At 40.5% G+C, this 15,815-nt stretch overlaps 3 protein-coding genes across 12 annotated transcripts in view; 2 read left to right on the top strand and 1 right to left on the bottom strand.

The window, feature by feature from the left end:
- Window positions 1-2,011, top strand: part of map4k5 (mitogen-activated protein kinase kinase kinase kinase 5) — a 28,307-nt gene extending 26,296 nt beyond the window's left edge. For all 8 annotated transcript variants that reach the window (XM_084913919.1, XM_084913918.1, XM_084913917.1 and 5 more), the window contains one exon: window positions 965-2,011. In XM_084913919.1, coding sequence (XP_084770045.1) covers window positions 965-1,052 — 88 coding nt within the window. In that variant the 3' untranslated portion in view covers window positions 1,053-2,011. The remainder of the gene's footprint in view (window positions 1-964) is intronic.
- A 760-nt stretch (window positions 2,012-2,771) lies between these two features.
- Window positions 2,772-11,717, top strand: cdkl1 (cyclin dependent kinase like 1 (CDC2 related kinase)). The gene is made up of 10 exons (XM_084913921.1): window positions 2,772-2,932; window positions 4,556-4,746; window positions 5,957-6,078; window positions 7,970-8,042; window positions 8,130-8,220; window positions 8,679-8,879; window positions 9,012-9,094; window positions 9,238-9,294; window positions 9,390-9,551; window positions 10,936-11,717. Exons 2-10 carry the CDS (start codon window positions 4,579-4,581, stop codon window positions 11,035-11,037), a joined length of 1,059 nt encoding a protein of 352 aa, XP_084770047.1. The 5' UTR covers window positions 2,772-2,932; window positions 4,556-4,578; the 3' UTR covers window positions 11,038-11,717.
- Window positions 5,813-15,777, bottom strand: dmac2l (distal membrane arm assembly component 2 like). 3 transcript variants are annotated; one of them, XM_084913923.1, is made up of 5 exons: window positions 15,690-15,777; window positions 15,497-15,593; window positions 13,778-13,986; window positions 12,088-12,259; window positions 11,431-11,970 (listed from the first exon to the last, which is right to left on the bottom strand). In XM_084913923.1, exons 2-5 carry the CDS (start codon window positions 15,589-15,591, stop codon window positions 11,856-11,858), a joined length of 591 nt encoding a protein of 196 aa, XP_084770049.1. In that variant the 5' UTR covers window positions 15,592-15,593; window positions 15,690-15,777; the 3' UTR covers window positions 11,431-11,855. The 3 variants fall into 3 exon arrangements, with proteins under 3 accessions (XP_084770050.1, XP_084770049.1, XP_084770048.1); XM_084913924.1 differs by lacking the exon at window positions 11,431-11,970 and adding an exon at window positions 5,813-6,105 and having other exon boundaries at window positions 15,497-15,774; XM_084913922.1 differs by having other exon boundaries at window positions 15,497-15,774.
- Between the last annotated feature and the right edge of the window lie 38 nt (window positions 15,778-15,815).

The following is a 15,815-nucleotide window of genomic DNA, read 5'->3' as shown; positions in this document are numbered from 1 at the left end:
GTGGGTGAACGAAGTCGACCAGCTGTCTTCTCGTTGTTTCTCTGCATTTTTCAAACTGATCTTTGAAGTGTTACACACATAAAATATGTATAATTTTCATCACTAAAAACATCAATTTTACCCATTTTTATCAATTTAAAAAAAAAAAAAAACAGTAACATAAGATTAATGCTTCAGTGGGGAATCGACGTCTAGCTACACTATAACCCTTCTGAAATCTTACGGCATAATCTCATGTCCATCTCAGGTCAATGTAATTGTGATTTGCCTGATCAGCACAATCAATTCCTCCTGTGCCACAGTTTTTGATTTATTAGTGACAGAATAACGGTCACCCCCTTAATATGAGAAATAATAATCATAGCATTAAAGTAAGGACTCACAAATGTCAGCAAATTCCTGAAACGACATCAGGAAGTCAAGGAATGTAGAACTTCAGGAACAAACATGAATATGAAAAAGTCCCTGCATTTTATTTCTATCATGACTGACACCACATATAAAACACCAGGACACAACCACGTGGTAATTAACACGTAATGCACCAGCATAAATGCTAGCAACGTCAACCACTTATGTAGGTTACGTTGTAGGCTTTATATAGATTCCCAACAAATGTAAATCAGGGCTTTAGACCTTTTTCATCAGATTATGTGTGGGAAAAACGAGTGATAAGAAGAATCTTCCAGGATTTTAGACGATGAGGGAATAAGGGTTTAGTTGAAACACCTGGATCATGTTGTAGGGGTTTTTGGAAAAGTGACTACCGGGAAGACACGTTGTTGTCAGAGCTGTGTAGACGAGAGGAAGTGATCGAAGTGGAAAATCAAGAGAGCAGCAGGGATTTCCAGTAAAAGCAAAGCAAGTGGGGAAAAATGGCTTCCTTGCATTAAATGACTGTTGTGTAAAGAAACAGGATATTATGTTTTTCTTACAAACTGCTGTTCCTGTGTTTCTGTTGCAGGGTGGTGGTCTTAGAGAGTCGACCGACCGACAACCCCACGGCCCTGAGCAACCTCTATATTTTAGCAGGTCACGAGAACAGTTACTGATCCTCAGCCAGTGACTCGCCAGGTCTTTGAAAAGTGGATAAGAGGCCTCACTTTTGGGAGAAAATGACACTCTTAGACCTGCGTTTCTGTTACGAGAATTGTCCGGTTTAAAAGCGTTTTTGGGAGCTTTTGTTACTGATCACGGGATCTGCAGGTCAGTAAAAGAGGAGCCTGGTCAGTTCGGATTCATACGTAGCCTTTCACCAGCAAGACGTTAACTGTAGCCTCCTTCATCTCAAACAATGCGAGGACTGTTACGAGCAGGAGGAGAAGCAGTAAAAAGCTTGAATAATCATCATTACTTAGCGTTTTCCTCACTTTCCTGTAATGTGGACTGAGTTACAAACAAATTATCTAGAGGTATTATTACAAAAGTGCCATTAAAATTCACAAGAATTGTGATTGTATTAGGAAACCATGGGAGATTTGTTGTGTTATTGTCTGTCACTCATAATTACTGCCAGTGGCAAACGTTAGTAAGCTTGAGAGGAGATTTTACAAGCTCTGTAGTGAGAATAATAGATCAGTTGAAACAGAAACTCACAAGTGCTGTGGGTTATTTAAGCAATATTTATTAACCTCATCTTCCGTAAGAGGGTATGTTGGATTTATACACGGTGACGGAGCGGTCTGCTGTGTTAAAATTAACTACCTAAGCAGCTTTGGGTTATTTTTACTGCTCTGTAATATAGTTGCATCTCCTGCTCTGCTGCATTTTTTTTTTTTTTTTTTTTTTTTTTTTTAGAAATTGGATATACTGTACATGTTTTTATTTTTCTTTACCCCCCTCTTTTATAGACCTTTTACTTATCATTATTTGCACCATGTAAGCACTTTTGTACATTTTTATTTAAAATAAAAAGACAAAATGAGGGACTGCTAGGTTTTATTAACATCTCTGCATTCCCTTTGCTTAATGTGTACTGTTTTTATAATAAAAGCTGTTGTTAACATGAGAACGAGCTGTGGGTTATTCTTGTGTCGTGAGATAATCTCTTGTTAGGGAGAGCAGGTGATGGTGAGTTTTAGTTTCCATTATTCCTCTTTTTTTCGTTCTGCTTTCAGTCTGATGTGACTCCCCGGGCTAATTGGTCGCAGTGAGACCAGACTAAATTTGCAGCTCAGTGTTACGTGCTGGATGATATCAGGCTGATGTTGTTTAAGGGTTTTCGATGGTCGGGTAAACATGGACTCAGATGTGTGAGAAAACAACCCTAAAATGTTTCCCATGTGTCAGTGGTTGAGCTCTCCTGTTACACTGAAACGAGTCAGGCATGACGATAATGACGTTTGTAGGTAAACAAACAAAGGTAAACTCTCTCAGGTGTGATAATCCACAGGAGTCCTGCTTTCCCTTTTCCTCTGGAGGTGGGGGGTGGAGTCAGCGGTTCCTATGGGCACCAGGGTGGAAAAAAGCAGAAGTGTTAAGTTGTTGTTCAGGGAGACTTATTCAGTGGGCAGCACCGGAAGTCAGGTGATCTTACTTCCAAAATTAAACACGCAGCTGATTCATCAAAATCGGAGTTAAATAATTGAGTTTGTTTTAAAATAAAATGCTTTTAATACTTAATTTTTAACAGGTGTGCAAGTGAAGCACAGTCAAGGGATATTAATGATGATAATGTTAACCAACTGTAACTGCATTTAAAAATGAAGAAAAAAATGCAGTTACAGTTGGGTCGCTTTATTTTGAAAAGCGCGACCGGATGTAGGTTTCATTTAACCACCTTTACGGATTAAAAACAGGAGCTCGCTGGAGCTGCACGAGTAGTTGTTCTGTGATCGTCTACCTCGCAGGCTGATGTTGTTTGGAGGAAGAAGAGGGTCCTCCTGAATTTGGATTTCCTCCTAAAGAAACATCTGCGAGCATTTTACGGACAGTAAGTTTATAAATGTGATTTATTTTGGGTTATTCTACTTTAATGGTCAGGATTATCCGTCCATAGGCTTTACAGAAACACTTTAGTTCCATGTCAAAATAAAGTAGCATGGGTATTTAAAAAAAAAAATAGTTACACCTTCTCGAGGCATCAATTTAGCAATTGTTTTTTTTTGTTTCTAATAAATTATACAGTGTCCAGGCACTACAGAAGGCAGATGTAAAGAGATGAGATGGGAAGTGCTGTATTTATCCATTATTTGGGAAATTATTTTGTTATAGCAGTTGAAGTAGTGACGAATAGTTGATAATAATAATCATGTTATCTGACAGATGCCTTTATCAAAATATCCATGTTATCCATGATCGATAGAAGTTTGTTCAGCGACTTGCTCTCCACCACAGCTTCAAAGGTGCTTCCAGTTTGCAGCCAATCACAGAGCCAGCCTCTTTTGATGAGATTATTCAGTCAGTTGTAGCTGTGCTTGCTACAACTGACTGATAAATAGGATCTTCATATTCCTCAAGAAATAGAGCCTGTTCACACCCTTCTTGAATACAGCCTCTGTGTTGGTCTTCTAGTTCAGTCTGCTGTCTGATGATGGGGCTCCCAGGTGCTTGCACTCCTCCACCACATCAACTTACTGTCCCAGGATAGATATAGCTAGTGTGGCCATCCTTTTTCTTCTGAAGTTAATCATATCTCTCATCATCTTATTCCCATTCAGAAGCAGATGATTCTCACTAAAGGCCCCTCACTACTACATCCATCCACTGCAGAGTATTTGTGTAGGTTGCACGGAGCTGCACAGAAGGACTGAGGTGCAAATAAATTAAAGATAATCTCCCGATTTGTGGCTCAGGATGTAAATGCACACAAAAAGATAATAATTAAGATGTCATATGTGTGTATACATGAAGTCAGCAAGTGATGTAATAATGTGTGGCCACTCCAAAACTGGACATTTCTGTATTTCTTTTCTCATAAATATTAAATTATGTTTGCTTACTTCAGGAGTCACCTTTCATTCAGATATCTGGACCATAATAACAGCTTTTAATCATAAATATCAGGTGTTATACTTAGAGGTTATCATTTTAATCAGAGGTGGTATTTCCCCCTTTAAAATGCATTCAAATTTTTCAGTGCAGCACTTTGATTTTCTCCTCCGGACCGTTTCTCACCGTGTTAATAGTCTTATCTTTGTGTCCCCCTCAGGGAAATGACCGAATATACTTTGCATTGCAAATGTTTTTGTTACGCAATCTAACTGCTGGGAGATGGGTGTAACGTTCCCTCTTTGTGCAGGGCCATTTAGGAAGTTACCCTAACATTTTCATCCCTGTAAAACGAGCTTGCATGCAGGCATGCTTTTGACGGGTCAAACGTTGCTCAAACTTTTTATTGCTGCAAAAAAAGTTGGTTTTTTTTGTTTTGTTTTTTTAAAAAAAGCTAATTTTTGCAGCTTGGCTTGTGTAAACCATTCATAAAAGCAGTAGATTATCAAGTAAAGCCCCCTTCTTCCTTTCTTTTCCTCTTTGTCTGTTTTCAGGCTGCAGAGATGACTGTGCCTCCTCATAAAACCACTGCTGCTTGTAAAGTTTTTGTTTTGTCTCCTTTCAGAGGAGCACTGCTTCCTCCTCAGTATGGAGAAGTACGAGAAGATTGGGAAGATTGGAGAGGGCTCGTACGGAGTCGTCTTCAAGTGCAGAAACAAAGACACGGGCCAGATCGTCGCCATCAAGAAGTTTGTCGAGTCAGAGGATAATCCCATTATTAAAAAAATTGCACTGAGGGAGATCAGGATGCTCAAGGTAAAGACGCAGCCTGTCTGACAGAAGCTTGCAAATTAGTGCAGAAGTTGTGAGAGAAAAACATCAAAATGATAAACGAATAAAAGAGGCATGTAATGCTAAAGTCTGCTTTACAAAACTGGTTTTCTTAATGCAGAGTTGCAAGATAAAATGATGTGACTAAGAATGAAATATATGACTTACGAAGTTACATTTATCAAATAAAAAACTCATCAGGATAAAATTATTAGCAGGGAGTGTAAAACACTGCGTGGGTTCCCTCCGGGTACTCCGGCTTCCTCCCACCGTCCAAAGACATGCAGTTTGTGGGGATAGGTTAATTGGATAATCCAAATTGCCACTAGGTGTGAATGTGAGTGTGAATGGTTGTCTGTCCTTGTGTGTTAGCCCTGCGACAGACTGGTGACCTGTCCAGGGTGTACCCCGCCTCTCGCCCTATGACAGCTGGGATTGGCTCCAGCACCCCCCGCGACCCTGAAAAGGATAAGCGGTAGCGAATGGATGGATGGATGGATGGATGGAGTGTAAAACATTCACATTTTTTTACTTAAGAAATCAAGTTTTTATCATAACTCTCAGCCAAACTATTATTTTGAAACTTTAACTCAGTCTTTAGAGGATTTAAATCTTGTTTTTAATGCAAGGAAATGTAAAGCGTTCCTCCTCCTGTGCAGCCAGCGGGAGGAACACAGTGCAATTAATTCTGCAGACAGAGGGGAAACACTTCGCTTTCAAACCAGCAAACTTGAGAAAAGGTTTAGAGGGCTGTAATCAAATGAAGGCAAAACCCTGCAGGGTCAGAGCTGACTCCAGTATTTCAGTTGCAGTGTGAAATGTCTGTGAACATTGAGTTATCTTTTAAAAAAGCCTCTGGCACGAGTTGAATATCTTTCTTAGGCTGTAAATTGGAAACTTAGGCTCAGTTGTGGTCAAGTCATGTGTTTTGTTAACGATGTACATATTTATCAAAGATGTACTGGTGCGTTTGTTGGTGGTTTAATTAGTCATGCAGTGGGTGGGAGCGCTGGAGGCCTGCTGGACATCAGGAGCTCATAAATAGGACAGGTTGTCAGGGGCAACAGCATGTTTATTACCCTCTCTTAACAGTTTAGTGTGTTTGAGATACAGACAGAGACTGATGAGCCACTCCTCTGTGCAGCAGATTCTGCTTGTAATGTCTGTTTGGGATTTCTGTTTTCTGTCTGTGCAGCAACTGAAACACTCCAACCTGGTGAATCTGATCGAAGTGTTTCGACGCAAACGGAAGCTTCACCTGGTCTTCGAGTACTGCGATCACACCGTCCTCAACGAGCTGGACCGCCATCCCAGAGGGTGGGTGTGTCTCCCCACAAAACCTCCCTGAAAGAAAGAGATGCATGCAATTACTTGGTAGTTGCTTTGCAACTGCACATGTTTAAAGAACAGCATTGCAAACACCTGGCTTTCGGCTATCTCCAAACTTCATTTATATAGCATGTATGCCGCTTTGTCCAGCTCTGATGGGCACAACGCTTATCTCCTGGGAGACTGACTGGCTTTCTGTGGTATGCTTACAGTGATGCCCTCCCAGAATACTTTGCTGGAAGGGAGCCACATTTTATAGGGAGTGTTTTGGCTCTCCAGTCCCCCCGCCCTCCTCTAGTCCTGGCCTATAGCCTTCAGGCCACAGACGGGTTCAAAAGAAGAGACAAGAAAATAGAGAGAAAGGGGCTGAGATTGTTATAAATCGCCAGTCACAAGGCTCGAATTAGCCATTTCCCCAGCAACACTGGTAGATAGCGGCCCCTTGACCAACAAAGCCTCAGTTGTTGAACATTGCGCCTCAAGAAAGAAATGGCTGGGCCCTTACTGACTGTCATCTTCAGCCACAGAGGGGCAAAAGAAAACTAGAAATTAAACAAAACAGAGCAGAAAACAGAACAAATGTATTTTTTTGTGTTTTGCTAGATGAACCGTGACGAGCTACGCGACTTCTATTCCAAGCTCTGCAGATATATGGACTAAAGTCCCATTGTCTGCATTTGTGAAAAAATGGGTCGTTCTAAAGAGCTCCCTGAATTCCTCCCAAAACTGTCTCACAAACCATTATTTTATCGAATCACAACATTATGGTCTTACTGACCTTCATCGGGTACAAAAAGCAAGTCAGTTTGTGAAATTTCTTTCCTCGTAGATATTCCAAGATTCCACAAAGTGTTTGGAATCCACAGCAACTCGGCTGCAAAGTGTCAGATCACGCAAAGTTACAGAGGAGTGTCGCTGAATGCATGAAGGATGCTAACATTCTTCTTATTCACTAACTGCTAAGCTCCAAACCTTCTGTGGCATTAACATCAGCACAAAAGCTGTGTGCCGGGAGCTTCGTGACATGGGTTTCCATGACCCAGCAGCTCCCGTAGGCGTAAAGTGTAGGTAGCCTTTTATCCATATACTGTATGACTGGCCTCTTTAGCAGCACCACTCCAGGGATGTCTGTTTGCTGGTCAGTCTACCACGGGGGTGCCCAATCCCAGTCCTTGAGAGCTACCGTCCTGCAGCTTTTAGATGCATCCTTGTTCCGACACACCTGAATCAAATAATGGCTTGTTATCAGGCCTTTGCCAAACTTGATGGCATGCTGAAGAGGTAATCAAACCATTTGATTCCACTGTGTTGGAGTAGAGATGCATCTAAAAGCTGCAGGACGGTAGCTCTCAAGGACTGGGATTGGGCACCCCTGGTCTACCACCTTCACACCCCACCTCATCAATGACTTTACAGACCACACTGAAAGTTTTGCACAGACATTGATGACCCCCAGAGCATGCATCTTACAGATTTTACTGATCCCAGACTTTTTTTTTTTTTTTTAACCAAACCAGGGGTTTTATATTTTTGTTCACCACCACACAGACCCAAAACAATATAACGATACAAAATATAAACAATATAAATACTAACTCTAGTAAACATGGCAGAAATCTTAATGTCTGTTTTTTTGGCATCACTTGAGCTTGTTGATAGTGTATCAGGAAGCTTGTTCCCTCCATTAAAAGGCCTTAAATTAAGAAAGGCAGGCAAGCGTGAAGCTCCAAGCTCAGTCTCTGACAATGTCATCACGTATTTGGAAATTTTCCAGTAAACCCCATTTTGTTCTAAGAATCTTTTCCAAGATCAACAAATACCCTTCAAGCGCGAATAAGTTTCTGTCTATCAGTTAACTGATTTCCTCCTTGTCCTACAGCGTCCCAGAGCATCTTGTTAAAAGTATAACCTGGCAGACGCTTCAGGCCGTCAACTTCTGCCACAAACAGAATGTAAGTCTACAATCTCTTTCTACTCCCATCAGAAAGCATGTGGTTAAGTTCATAGAGTGGTGTAACTCTACTGTACTGTCTCTGCAGTGCATCCACAGAGACGTCAAGCCGGAGAATATTCTCATCACCAAGCATCAAGTCATCAAACTCTGCGACTTTGGCTTTGCCAGGATACTCAGTAAGTTCATCAGCAGCTGCAACAGTGTTGACAGTGCCCCTTAGTGGTCACTGTTACCATTACAAGTGCATATTCATATTTACAACTTAATGAATGTTACCCTAAACTTGGTTAAGTACTTGCTGGATAGTTTCAGTGCTTCAGATTCACATAGAAGAGTTCAAGGCTTGTTACTAATATTTGTTTTAATCCCTCATTCAGAAATGATTCCCTGAAAACCAACAGAAATCCCCAACAACAAACTTAAGATATTCAGTTCAGTGTCACACAATGAAAAAGAGCAAAGTGTCTCTTTCTGGGTTAAATTTTGACAATATTCGCTTTATTGAATTACAGGAAAACGGCTAAATGATGTTTGCAGCTCCGGGATTACTCACTGAATGAGTCTTTGCAGAAACTATGCGTTTTCACTGATAGTTGAAATGATGTTGGATGTTGTGCATTTCTGTGTTTGGCAGCTGGTCCGTGTGACTACTACACCGACTACGTTGCGACCCGCTGGTATCGTGCCCCCGAACTGCTGGTGGGAGACACTCAGTACGGCCCCCCGGTGGACGTGTGGGCAATCGGTTGCCTGTTTGCTGAGCTCCTCTCGGGGACGCCTCTGTGGCCCGGGAAGTCGGACATGGACCAGCTGTACCTGATCATGAAGACCCTCGGTAAGATCAGCCTCCTGCGTAAAATGCCTTTACATTTTCGGAGAAACAATATCTTATAGCGATTTTTTTCCTAATTTTATCGGTGAGGTATAATGCATTATACTCGCTATTCGCTGTGTGATTATGTTCCAGGAGATCTGATTCCTCGACACCAGCAGGTCTTCAGCAACAACCAGTTCTTCTGTGGAGTATCCATTCCAGAGCCACAACAGATGGTGACGATGAGTTTTGCTTCCTTTATTTCAGTCAGAAAAGGCCGAATAAAGATCATTTCACTGAAATAATAAATGAACAAAAAGAAATATCTAAACTTGTGACTGTCTTTTCAAAAAGTCCTTTTGCTCTTCGGTTTCTGCAGGAATCTTTGGAGCAAAAGTATCCAAACCTCTCACATCAAACTCTGAGCCTGATGAAGGTGAAGTTGTTTTTATTTTAATGTTTGCAGTTCTTCCTGTTGCTGTTTTACAAAACTGACAAATTCTGGTGCTTTGTCCACACGTGATGGTGCAGGGCTGTCTGCGGATGGACCCGTCTGAGCGGCTGACCTGTGAGCAGCTCCTCCAGCATCCGTACTTCGACAGCCTGAGAGAAAGAAATGAGAGCACATCTCGACAGCAGGACCGCTCCGGCAACAAAAGGACACGTTTACCTCGCAGACACGTTCCCCCTGGGGTGAGCAGCCTTCTGTTCCAATGATAAAGATGACGTACCATATTTGGGATAACTGGTGCCAAACTGGTTGTGTTTTAACTTGAATACAGAATTGTCAGTGGTTATATCGGCTCATACTATTAAAACGAGCACTTAAAAGTTACAAATCAAAAACTACTTCTTATATGTTAGATGACTACTTATACCACTTATACTACTTATTATATACCAGGATATAATAAAAGATAATCAGGTCCCGAGGTCTGAAATTTAGGTAAATACAACATCGATGAACTACAAAACATAACATGGCAGTTTGTCCCGAAAGAACATCTGCAATTGCCACAATTCAACTTTATTCTCAAAATGATCAATATTTTTGTTCTTAATTTGTCCCTAATACTCCATCATAGAGGGTAAGTAGCAGTCAAGTGTTGCTAATAAAATGCACTTATCTAATGATCATCAACGAGGGTCACCGACTCCATAAAAGCAGAGGTTTTTGGCAGTTTGCAGGACTGTAGCATGCAGGTGTGTGTTAACACAAAACCAAAATGTTCCCAGAAGTGGACATCCCAGCAAATTCATCCTAAGGTCAAATCATGCAATGCTCAGAGAAACTGAAAAACAAAACAAGAGCTACATCTCAGTTAGCATGTTGAATCTGAAAAAGACTGAACAAGTGTGGCTTGTTTGGAAGGAAAGCCTCTTCTCTTTAAAAAGGACATGTTAGCACAGCTTCAGCTTCCAACGTTGCAACTAAACAGATGACAAGCTTTCTGGAACAATACCATTTGGACAAATCAGACCAAAGTTCCACTTTGTTTGGCCATAAGCACCACATTTGGTAAAAACCAAACACAGTGTGTCAGTAAAACACCTCACACCAACAGTCGAGCACGGTGGTGGAGGAGTGAAGATCTGGGTTTGTTTTGCACTCGAAGAACCTTACAGCTATAGAGTCGACCGTGAACTCTGTTTTCCGGGGTTTTCTAGAATTAAATGCGAGGCCATCTGTCCGACTGGTCAATCCGGTCATGCAACAGGACAATGATCATAATCACGGCAGCAAATCCACAACAGACTCTCTGAAAAAGAGACCCAGTCAGAGTCCAAACCTCAGCCTGGTCAAAATGCTGTGTTGGGACCTTAAGAGAGTTGTGCATAAACAGCATTTATAAATGAACATCTGGAACAACCATACAGTGCAATGAATGAATGAAACAAGTTGCAACAAGTATTTAAAGAAACCACTCGAGCTGCAGGAAATCCACGTCTTCAACACACACATCCCAACTATCTCATGCAGAGGAACTACAGATAATTCATTTGATTCATGTAAAACTCATTGATCTTTAAAAAATGCCCCTGTAAACTTGTTTTTACTGATTTTTGTGCTCTACAGTATTTGCCACAGTTGACCAGCAGCGGCTTCTTTCCAGCTCTGGACAATAAGAGGTACTACAACAACCTGCGCAAATTCAACTATCACCTACCGAACATCTAATCCCGCTGGTCCTGATCCGAGTCCAACCACCACCAAGAGCTCAGTAACGTGACGCATACTCCAGTAGCACTTTTTAAACACATTTAATGAAGCTCCAACCACTTTTTATGAGGTGTATCACATGAGGTGTCTCTAGTATCTCTCTCGTTGATGTCAGTCTATGCACTATTCCCAGCAGGTCATGTTGGTTTATGTATGTCGCCGTCGTTTCAGGCTGATTTTGTATAGAGACAAGAAGCAGTGAGCTGCTCCGCTCGTAGGAAAAACTCCAATGTACTGCCTTGCCTGGTTTGCCAAATGTATTTTTATATAATGACGGGCTTTATAAGAGCAACTTGTTTGTTATTTTAGTAAGTTATAATGCAGGACATGAAGTTAAACTGCTCGTGAGCGTTTCAGAAAATCTTATTTATTGACATTAGGAGTAAATACAGACATTAAACATCCTTTATCCCACTTTCACAAACATTTATTAGCAGCAGTCGCACTGTACTCAACGTCTCTGGAATATTGGTGCTAAGGATGTTTTCAGCCATCTGTTTGTCCTCAGATATTTAATGATGAATGCCAAAATAATCTAAAAAGAAGATGTAAATTACTCTTAAAATAAACCTTTTCAATTGCTTTCTCTATGTACACACACATGGAGTTACTTTGAATAAATATCACAGTGAACTAGTGTCACCAGCGATTTCATTTGACTCTTTGTTGGACTGACGAAATGACAACTCTGTGAATGATTACGCCACACCTTCTCGTGACAAAAAACCCTCAAAACCTAAGAATAATGGATGTTGTGCTGTGTGCCATTCACACGATCAGTCCAGGTCCAGCTGTATTTCCAGATGTGGAAGTGCAGTTTGCAGCCTGTCAACTGTTGTCTGTCTGTCTTTGATTCCGGGAAGATCACTGAGAAACAGATACTCCAGTTTCCTGAGAGGAAGCATCGCCTAATTACTTCATTCGTTATAAGACTGTTTTTAAAAAAGCACCATTAAAACAAGCGGTACTTTAAATTTGTTTCCTTTGGAGCGAACAATAAACACTGACCTGAGTTTGTGCAGGGCGATAATACCCTTATCAGTCACATTTCCACACGACACCACCTCCATCATGTACAAGCTCTCCTGCAGGTTCTCTATGGAGGTCAGCCTCTCCAGACAGGCATCTTCAATGTAGATACACTTATTGAACTTGACTTCTTCCAAATGTTTCAAACCATCTAGAAAAATCAACGTTAAAAAAATGGCATCAGCACGTTTAGGAAAAGGGACTCAGGCATGCTCTCCTTTAAATATATATATACTGGAGTTCAGCAGCCAGCAAGGTCAGAGAAAGCGTGCGTGCCTGCTTGGTGTAAAATATCCCGGACACTTGCGTCACTTTTAGATAATTAGTCTAAGAGAGATGCACTTTCCCCTCGCCTTTCTTGTTAACACCACGGAAGGGAATCGCTTTCAGGTCAACCGTCGAGGTCGAAGCTAATGCAAAATTTACACTTTCTGAACTTGGCTTTAATTTTTAATTTAAACACACTCTTTACTATGTTAATCCAAAGCGAGTTCAAAGGGAAATAACCTATGTTAACATATGTCAACATCTGGATTTACTGGAAGTACAGAATATTGAGTTCTGTCCTTGTTGATCAAAGCGTTCCTTATTAAAGTTCACAGTCTGTCAGTTTTGTAACATATTTTTGTTGCAATGTTGCTTTTAATTTGTCACATTATATACGATATATATATATATAACTTTATTATTAAAGTAAAATTTGTTTTTTGTTTTTTTAATGATTTCTTTGACCACTTCTTTTTCCAGGGTGGAATGATTGCACAGCACACATTTTAATCACTTTAAAAAACAAAAACTGGGTGCATAGATTTGAATTTGCTTTTGATTTTTTTCTAATCCATACAGGGCTGAAGATGTATACACTCAAAACTATATATATATACGCATTCCCCTAAATCTTTTAATAAGTACGCTGAAGGTTCTACAATGTCTTTTAACTTGACAGGGCCTATTAACTTCTCATTAGTGATCATGATCGCCACAACGAGGATTTGTTTACCAGCACTCATTGGATTGATCAATACTTTGAAGAATTGCAGCACCAAACATGGACAAGCTAAATGCTTTCTGGAGAAACCTTTAATGGTCAGACGACACGGACATTAAGCTGGAAAGTGGATGGAATATCTTAAGATTACTTCCAAATTGTTCAACTTAACCTTAAATCTGTAAGGCTGTATGTATATATTTGAGCCTGTATGTATTCTTCTGACCCAAAGTTTGAAGTAAATTCAAATTTGTACATTTGTGTATGCTGCACATCTTTAATGACATCTGCACAGTTCAATGGAATCGTTAAAAGCTCAAAATAACTGTGAGATTCACGTCCATGGATGTAAACTTCTGACTACAACTGCATGTATATCTGAGGTTAACAAAGTACTTATCCAAAACGCATCCAAAAGATATTTAAGTGCAGAGGACGAACCCTCTGAATCTAAGAATACGGATTTTTTCCTTTCTCCTGTGATATGAGATCAGCCATTAAACACAATATTAATTCATCAATGTTTTCCTCCCCGTGAACATTTTTTTCTGTTAATTAACAAGATAACAGCCTCACCAGGTGTGTGACTGTACATTTAAATATATCTGAGACAACATCCGCGATCATTAGGTGAAGACGTCAATGAGTCTAGAACAAGAACATGATGTTCTCCACACTGACCCAGGTAGTCAAACCCTTTGTACATGATGCAGGATTCAGTGGCGTCAATCGCCTGGATCTTGTATCTGCCCAGAGACCCAGTTGGCAATGCGTTGTAGTCGAGATGCCAGCGATCAAAACCCTGGAAGCGCACTTTAGCACCACATCTCAGCAACCACTCTGCTGCTGCTCGGTCTGGGCCCACAGCTTTTATCCTTTCATAGTCCACCCTGAGTGAAGATCAACAAACAGTCAAAGTACTGCACATGCTGATATGTGATGAAATGTGACGGGTCACATTTGTTGGGTGCAGAAAGGGTAGAAAAGTCAAGAGACAAAAGTCAAAAGTCCTATTGACAAGGCTTTAGTTCAGGTTTTAACACTAGGGCAAATGTTAAAACCTGAACTAATCATCCACGGTTTACAAAAACAAACATGTTGTCAGTTTATTTAACATGAAAAAAATTATTTTAAGCGACACTGGACTGTAATTCCTCATCTTTACTAAACAGTAACAAGCAAAAATCTCTGTAAATGAAACAAAAGTGAAAATTAATTTATAAATACAGGCCTAGAAATAGCTTTTCTGTTTAAGTGTTTGTTTAGACTTTGTTTATATGATCTTAGATAAATTCATATGTTTCAATGTGGGCTTTCTTTTCTTTGTTTAGGGAAAACAATAATACTGTAGATGATCCCATTGTGTCTATTTCTACCCAGCTATGCTTTTACTGGATGGACAATGTGTTTAAGATGAAGCCATTGGCAGTCAGATCCTTTCTAAATGGTATTGCATGGTGGATCAAAAACTGATTTTTGCTCTTTTGTGTTCATAATTCCATCAATTTTGACAAGATCCCGACACCGTTGTCTGAAACACAGCTCCAAACCATGACAAAGCCTCCACCGTGCATTACAGATGGCTGTTGACACTCATTATTGTACCCTTCTTCTGACCCCTTCAGTACATATTGATGAATCACTCCATCAGACCTGTTGTCACTGATTTTTGGCCAGGTTCTTGTATGATTTAGCATACATCACGCTTTTTTTTTTTTCTTCCTTAAGAACGGCTTCTTTATAGCCATCCTTCAACCGAGGCCATTTCCGATGAGGCCTCAGTGAAGACTAGATCGATCAACAGAAGATCCAGGTGCATCTCTCAGGTCCTGTGTCAAGTCTTACCTGGATTCTTTTTCTTTTATATTTCTTAAGGACATCACTTTCAGATAGGTTTGTCTGCTGTAGAAGCTGTAGTGGCTTTTCACTTGTTATTTTGTACTCAACATGTCCAGCTTCCAATTTTAATGACACACCACGCTGAGATATAAGAAGTTTTAAGCTAATCTCTCTTTGGGAATCATCTTGTTGGTGTGAAAATCCTATTTTATGCCTATCAAACTGTATTATATTTAGCATTTTTCATACATTCAGCTACAGAAACAGGAACAAATTACAGGCTGCTAGTAGCAAAGTGCCTAAAGACACATTTTAAAGGGGTGTTTGCCAAGTTTTTTGTTATGTGTTGACACTACACTGGTTCATTCCTTGAGTTAGATGCCTGTTTTATGTTTGTCTGACTCATAGGTCAGGGTTAAGTCTCTGAATATAGTCAGGTACAAGGACTGGGCTCAAAATGAGAAAAGCAGCTAATGTCCAGAAAAAGAAAAGTATGGCTCAAGACTTTCGTATAGTGATGTATTGTTAAGGTGGAGGTGAGTTAATAAAAAGGTGCCTCACTTGTTGAAAACGGCATTGAGCCAGCCCCAGAAGTGTCTGCGGCTCCTCTCCGGGTGAGTCACCGCAAACTTCACCGCCTGCGACAACAGTCTCATATCTGAAAGCCAAACAGCGCACTGGGAGTTATCTCCTCTACTGGCTCTCACCGACAAACGGCGCAGGATTGCGACACATAAACAATCCCGTCTCTCACCTGTCCTCTCACAAGCAAAGGACAACTGACAAACACTACTGTTTACATTCAGAGCACAGCCATCATAGCGCTAACCTTTAACCTTAACGACGTATCACGAATAAAAAAAAAAACCGCGGTATCCAA

This window comes from Perissodus microlepis, chromosome 19 (assembly GCF_051167445.1).
Source record: "Perissodus microlepis isolate ML-2025 ecotype Zambia chromosome 19, ASM5116744v1, whole genome shotgun sequence".
In the NCBI taxonomy this organism is placed as follows: domain Eukaryota; kingdom Metazoa; phylum Chordata; class Actinopteri; order Cichliformes; family Cichlidae; genus Perissodus; species Perissodus microlepis.
This window is presented reverse-complemented; position numbering and strand designations above follow the sequence as displayed.